At 37.6% G+C, this 7,785-nt stretch overlaps 1 protein-coding gene across 5 annotated transcripts in view; it reads left to right on the plus strand.

Moving 5' to 3' along the window:
• The window catches only part of FAM107B (family with sequence similarity 107 member B), a 270,606-nt gene extending 264,022 nt beyond the window's left edge, over positions 1-6,584 (plus strand). For all 5 annotated transcript variants that reach the window (XM_059660023.1, XM_059660048.1, XM_059660040.1 and 2 more), the window contains 2 exons: positions 2,797-2,947; positions 3,910-6,584. In XM_059660023.1, coding sequence (XP_059516006.1) covers positions 2,797-2,947; positions 3,910-4,026 — 268 coding nt within the window. In that variant the 3' untranslated portion in view covers positions 4,027-6,584. The remainder of the gene's footprint in view (positions 1-2,796; positions 2,948-3,909) is intronic.
• Positions 6,585-7,785: the final 1,201 nt, after the last annotated feature.

A 7,785-nucleotide genomic window follows, 5' to 3' on the forward strand; every position in this document is an offset into this window, starting at 1 on the left:
TCTTAAACTATTTCTAATATAAATTAGGTTCTATCTTCTCTACAGGAGTACTTTTGGGGGGCAAATATAAATACCCAGCTATTGAAATTGGTTTTTTGATTGTACATTTCAGTCACTGGCTTTTATTCCCTGTGTTTTTAGTTGATCTACATATCTTCATTTGGCATGCTTTTCTAGACAAATATTTCCTCAATAAATACTCATTGGTGTACAACATGGAAAAATACGGGAAATTGAGGTGGAAATATTTGCATTTGAATTCACACAGGTAGAAATGGTTCAGCCACAAATATAGGCAAGGCAGCCCAAACCAGAAAACTCCAAGATTAAAGATCAAGGGCTTGCAATCCAAATGCACCCTCCCCTCCACCCTAAGAAAAAAAATTAGGCCAGGAGATATTTGACTGAGTGTCAGGGGTGTTCTGTTGGGGTCTGTGCCAGCCCTCGCCTCTGGCTCAGGCCTTCCAGCTGAGGAGGCAGTTTCACTTGTATGGGTTCAAGTGCATCTGGGGTGGAGGTGGACCCTTTCAGTCAGCCCCTGGGTGTATTCAGTGGTTTATGTGAAATGTGAAATGTACCATTAAAAGTTGTCTGTATATTGCACCACTGGTGGTGGAAATATAAAGTATTGTGGCCTTATTAGAGGGCAGTTTGGCAATATACATCAAATTGTAAAATGTACAGATACTTAGCCAGCAGTTCTACTTCTATGAATGTAGTCAACGGGAATACTTATATAAAGGAGTGCAAATATGAATGTACAAGGAAGATCATTGCCTCATTACTTTCAATAGGGAACAATTGGAAATGACCTAAGTGCATATCAGTATGGGAGTGGCAAACTTCCATACTATGAAGTCTTGTGCAGATCTTAAGAACAATGAAGAAGAGCTTTGTTTGTAAAGGTATAGAAAGTAAGGAGGAGCCTAGATTACACTGTTACCTCTGATTCCATGTTCAATTTTCGGGACCACTACTCACATAGAATACAGGGTGGGTGGTGCTCCCAAGATCTGTTTGACAGGGTTGAGGTGTGCTTTCACTTTTTATTTTATGTATATGTCACCTAACCTATTTTTTATTCAAGGAGCACTTATTAAATTTAAAAATTGGCTTGACCCACTATCATAGTTACAGCAAGCAGGCTCAGGATTAACTGTTGGTCTTGAGTGGTACAGACACCAGGACTTTAAGGGATAATGGGGTTAAAAGGACTTGTTAATTGTATACGTCACAATTGATTAAAGAGAATCAACTATTGTCATGTGCAGAATGATATTGTAGTTTTTAAGAAATTTGCAGAGCTGATTTCTCTCTTAAGTCTGACCCAGTTTTAGACTCAGGGAAACATATAGGCAGTGCTTGCTTGACTTTTTCCATTCAGCACAGATTAAGTGATCGGCTATGATAAAATATTAACTAAATTTATATGACTTCTTGACTGTTCTAAGTACAGAACATTTATCACATGAGCCACCATTTCCTGAGCTTTCTGTTACTAAATATTTTATCTTACTGCTCCCATTGTATAAAGTCTTACAATAGAAAATGAATACTGTATATCAATTAAACCCATTCATATGTTGCGATAGAATGTCAGATTAGTGTGTCATACATCAAAGTTTGGGCAATAGCTTTTGCATAATCCAGAAGCATGTAATAACATTTGAGGTTAATTTTGCCTGTGAAGTATTTTGAAATTTAAATGATGCAGATAGCTAAATCCTTAATCCTAAAATTTAAATCCCTTAAGTTTGTCTGTAGTGTTATAGAGGCTTTTTAATAGTCATGAAATTGAGTGGGTCTTTACTCAGATTATTTACAAACAAATTTTCCTGTGTGCTCAGTGACATTTAGGTTTATTGTGAACAAAATACCATCAGAAACTTTTATTGTGCTGATTAAAGATTAAATTTCCTGAATACTTACCTATACTTCTGCCCCCACCCCATACAATCTAGTAACTGTGAAACCATAATTAAGTCACAAAAGTAGCCTGTCTCTTTTGTTGTAATGCAAATTTGCTAATGGAAATTGGGGAAGAGGAGACAAGTTATTTAATTTTAAGTATTAATAAAGTGGAGATTACTTAAGAGCTAGTGGAGACTGGCTGAAATGTTAGGGAATGGTCTTCCCCTGACTTGCCACGGAATTCTTAGATGGAGGGTTGGTAGGCCTAAGTTTTGGTTTTATTTCTCCCCATTTGATGAGATGGTAGCCTGACTTATCCCTTAGAAATGTGAGGCTTTCCTGGGGCCTGACTTCCATGCATTGTCAGTAGTCAACCACACATCTGAAATGGTTCAACTGGAAGGATCACTGAACTGGGAGTCAGAGGCTCAGAGTTCTATGTGGCCAGTAATGATGATGGACATGCCTTTACACATGCAAGAACCTTCCTAAAAATCTGAAACTTTGGCCATTTTGCTGTTTAAATTTCTGGTGAAGCCATCTCATCTCCATGTCCATGTCCATGTCCATGTCCATGTCCATGTCCATGTCCATGTCCATGTCAATGTCCATCTTGGGTGGTTGTCATACTCATCGAATGAGCATAATGTTCCTCACCTTCCCCAGTGAATAGATTTTGCTTACTTTCGGAAGATGCTCTTGCTTTTTCTTTCATGATTGTGAATTTCTGAGATAATTAATGTGGACTATTAACTGGTAGTAGGGGGTCACAATCATGCTAATTCATTGGACCCTTTCTCTGTGGCTGATGGCTTAAATTTCTATTGAGGAAAGATGTGTCCATTAGATTACAACTTCTTAATTTTGTTCATGCTTTTTTTGCAGGGGTCTTGCCCCTCAGAATAAGCCAGAACTGCAGAAGGTGATGGAAAAAAGAAAACGAGATCAAGTAATAAAGCAGAAGGAAGAAGAAGCACAAAAGAAGAAATCTGACTTGGAAATAGAACTATTAAAACGGCAGCAGAAGTTGGAGCAGGTAAGGGTGACTGTGGTGAAAGTGGTCTTTTTTTATTGAGCCATATTTGACATACAACATTGTGTAAGTTTAAGGTATTCAGCATATTGATTTGGTACATTTATGTTGCAATGTGATTTCCATTGTACCTTAGCTGACACCTCTGTTGCATCACATAAATTATTTCTTCTACACTTGGGAACCATTAAGATAATCTCTTAGCAAATGTAAGACACAGTTTTGTTGGCTGTAATCACTCTACTGTGCATTAGGCCTCCAGGACTTATTTATCTACTAATTGCAAGTTTGTACCCTTAAACAACTCCCATTCCCTCATTTCTAGCCCTGGATAACCACCGTTCCACTCTCTGCTTTTATAAGTTGGTTGTTGTTTTTTTAAAGATCCCATATATAATATATGATACAATGTTTGTTTTTCTCTGACTTTTCTCACAAATTGTCTTTTTGTCCTGAAAACTAAAAATGTTGGAACAAGCAGAATTTACCAGACAGGACAGATGTAAATGTTTATACCATGAAAAGAAAATATGAGACAAAATGTGAGCAAATGGGCTAAAATACATTGAAAGTAAAGTCCAAAATTCTATTGAGGGCCTAGAAGAGATTCAGGAGGAGACAGAACTAGAGCTTTCACTGAATTCAGCTGTGTTGATTGCAGGATCTTGTCTTAACCTTGATTTTTAGATTCTTGTGATCTCTCTGTATTGCTTGTAGTAACAACCCACCTGCTGCTCTTGCGAGGAATTACCTGAATCTATGTGTACACACACACACACACACACACACACACACACACACACACACACACAGACACAGACACAGACACACTTATTTATTTTAACCGGGGACTGGGAGAGAATTTATTTCATTGGGAAACGAAGTCATTGGGGACTTTGGAAAGAGGGGATGTCTTGAAAAGCCTCAGTTTGTAAATAATTTTTCTGTTTCTGCATTTTATTTAGCTTGAACTTGAGAAGCAGAAACTGCAAGAAGAACAAGAAAACGCCCCAGAGTTTGTGAAGGTTAAAGGCAATCTTAGGAGAACAGGCCAAGAAGTGGCCCAAGCCCAGGAGTCATAGACCCACGCCTCAGAGACCGCAAGGAAGCTGTGAGCAGGCACCTCCTCAATGCTTAATCTCAGGGCAAAAGCCCCTGGGAGCATCCCAGCCAGCAGAGAATTGTTGCTTAAAAAAGGATTTGGTCTTGGTTCACCTACAGTCTGGGTGGGTAAATTACCTGTGACAGTTGCAATTCTTATTCGCCAAACGAAGGACGTTGACCAGCACTTAGGTTGGGATATGGACCTGTGTTCAAAGACTTTAAAAAAACAAACAAACAAAAAAGAAAGAGGACACTGGAGTAAATTCTTGAGAGTTGCACTACTTGGTTTTTCTTCCGATCCAAGTTTAGTGGGGCACAGAGCCTTTTTTCTTTTAAAACCTAAAGAAAATGTGTTTTATTCTTCCTTCGTTATCTATTAGATAATTCAGATCACATAGAAATACATTTGATCTGTTACAGTCAATATTCATCAATTCTGTTTTGAGAATCCAAATTTTCTTGTTTAATTTATACCTTCACCCATGTTAGGATTCACACCTGAGAATATTGATGTTAATGTTGAGCACAGCTATCACCTTTATTGACATCAATAGGGTGAGAAGGTTCAAAAATATGTAAACAGACATACGTAAACAAAAATATGTAAATGGCCATTTTGATCTTATCTTAACTCCTTCTGGTTATGCTCCATGGTAACATTCCACTTCAGAGAAGGCACATTCTATAAAACCATTTATTGCTTTGATAACTATTAGGGTTTTAAAAAATATTTCTTGCTGAGCTAGCTCCTTTTATATATATTAAATAATCTCCCGTCTTTTGGAGAATGAAAGCTAGTCCACATAACTGAACTTCAGTGTCAAAAATAGAGAGTCCAAATCTTTTGATTCCTTCTGAGAGCAGTGTGGGGAGCGCTCCCACTGGGAGCCTGGGAAGGAGGAATGATTTTAGTATTTTAATGTGAAGCAAATGTAGATTGGTCTCAAGAGGCCTCGTTGGAAGATTCATAGCAACTATACATGTTGAATGTTACCCATTTCTTTACTTTTTTTTTTTCTTAAGAAGAAAAACTATTTCCCCACTCACTTAGTTATGATGATGGTATTGATAACGATGACGTTTTTGACTACTGTACTGCATCTCAGGAAAAGCCCAGGTAAAGGGAGAAGCTGCTCAGTTTTCCCACCCTAGCAAGCAAGCTACTCAAAGTGAAGCCCAGGTTACCAATAACAGCAGAGTTCTTAGGCATTTTATACTGCTGGTATGGTCCATTCGACTTGGGTGGTCCGGAAGAATTTGTGTGGATTCAGTATGTTCTCCCTAGAGACGATTCAGCCAGTGATTTCTACATTGAAGACTCTTATAATTCCTCTACTAGCTTGTAGAAAGTTGGATTCTGAGCTTCTGAATTCTTAGTAAGCATAGTAGAAATTAACTTTCTGTGGGAATGCTTTAATTTTCATACTTGACGATTAGTGTCATATTCAGTCCTAATGTGAACAACATAAAAGTAAATGCAGTGATCATATACTGCTAGTTCAGGAATATGTGGATTACACCTGCAATGGATGATTTCTCTCATCAGCAAGTATTATTTGAATAAAATAGGAGGTCCTTAAGATAAGATACTGCTCTATAATAGTTTGCTTTTGAAGGATGGAATGGTAGCTATTTTTCCCATCACTCTTCCTTATGAGAGAAGGAAGTACGTTAACTGATCATCTTGAAAGTATATTTCTGATTGCACATTGACTGGAGTTCTTTCTTTGTGCGTATGGACTAATGATGTGACTTGTAAAATGAGGATTCCGGACTGGCCTTACCCTTTAACTGCATGCAAGGTCTTTTTGATCCTGTGTCCTTGAAGCAGTTCTGCCACTTGATAAAATTCTCAAGAGCTCTGACAGGCTCCTTCAGAAGGACCAATTCTGTTCCTAAAACTTACCTAGAACTCACTCTTCCCTAGGAAATAAATTACAAAAGCATTTCCCTCCCAATCTCACTCACAAATTTTCAGAATTATTTGTAGTTAGTGTACGAGGTCTGGCCAAAAGAAGACTTGTAAATAGCATCCAGTGATGTCTTATGACTAAACAGTGGAAGGTCCACTTAGAGAAGCTCTTTGAAGTCATCAGATCAGCTTAGCTCACAGGCCTGAGTTTAAAAAGGCGTCAGTCTCCCCCACGCTTTAATACTGTACAGTCCAAACCCCTAGGACTTGTGAACATCCCAGCAGTTTGTGCTTTGAGCCACTTTTTTTTACAAAAATGGCTCCATTTTTCCACTCTGTGGTTTTCTTAAAGTAGTTCAGTGTTTTATAGTTTCCTAGTAGTAAAGTAGTGTTGCTTTCTAAGCTATAACAGTTGACTTTATTCTTCTACTCTGAAAAATCTTGACTTGTTTGAGTGTATATAATATATACAAAGGGAGCCTTAATGGATTTGTTTTCATAATTTAATATTTTTTGTATTTGCTCTTGTATAATTGTTTTTAATGGAAAGTATTACAGAATTGAGGGTGGAATTCTTAGAACCAAAGTTATTCTTAATAAAAATCACCACATGCTTGGACCATGCAGCTGTTTGTCTGATGTGTTGAAAATGGATGTCTGGGCCTGAGGGGACGGTGGGAGGCTGTGTTCAGTTCAAAGATCAGAAGGCGGTGCTAGGGCCTCCCTTGGGTGACTATCCTCCTTGACAGCCTTGCTCACAAGTCACTTATGTCCTCTTGCCTTGTGTCAGGCAGGACTGACAATTTATTAAGTCAAAGCACACTAAGGTTGCTGCGCTTGCATAAATATGTGGTATTTTAGCAGCAGCTGTCAGTCTGCCTATCAAAATATTCTGAATTTTAGGTAACTTGGAAGAACAGTGGGAGATATATTTTGGGAAGGAACATTTTTTAGTGCTTGTGAACTAGTATATCTGGCATGCCTGAAGTGTGACCATAAAATTATTTTGCTTATGCAGCTAAGTTAATGTAATTCTAAGAGAAGTTACTTTGGGAAGCTATACACATGATTTCATTATACTATTGGTTAAATTAGTTTGGAGGTTTCAATCTTTTTACTTTTCCAATACGAAGTTATTACTCAGCTTGATCACCCAATTCATACTATCTTTGGACTCTTTGAAAATCAGATCTACTCAGGGCAGTAACATCTGTTACCTCTAAGGTTATACCGTGAGTTCTAAAGGCCAGCATAGAAGATGGTCCCAAAAATTATTTGAAGAGTAGCTGATCTTTGGAATAACTAGGCATTTTCTCAAGGTGACAGTTTTGAGGCAGTCAGTCCATTTCATTGGAGCACTATATGTTTGTTTCTTATAGTAATAGTAATAGATTTGAAAGAAGACAGAGGGCAATTAATGTGTTTGGTAAGACTTGAAATGCTATAGTACATCTAAAAGAATTATTAGAATATTACTACCAGGTTTACATTTTACTGGTATAATGAGAAACAAAGTGTTTTCTTCCTGAGGTCTTAGGTTAAATAAAATCTTTATGAGCTAGCTTTATAATTACAGTTTCTCTTTTTTTTCCTCATGAGAAAATGCATTCTGATTATCAATTAGGGATGTTTTGAATGTCTTCTCAGTTGCTCCTAGATTTCCTACTAAGATAGTAGTTGCCAACCACCTTGCCAATAAAAAGGGCACTTGGTTATTTAGGGAAAGTATACTGATTACTACTGGGATGTTATTGCTCCAGGCCCCTCAAGGTTAGGAAATATATTTGTGTGTGTGAGTGTAAATATGTATTCATACATTTGCATT

Source organism: Myotis daubentonii, chromosome 1, assembly GCF_963259705.1.
Source record: "Myotis daubentonii chromosome 1, mMyoDau2.1, whole genome shotgun sequence".
In the NCBI taxonomy this organism is placed as follows: domain Eukaryota; kingdom Metazoa; phylum Chordata; class Mammalia; order Chiroptera; family Vespertilionidae; genus Myotis; species Myotis daubentonii.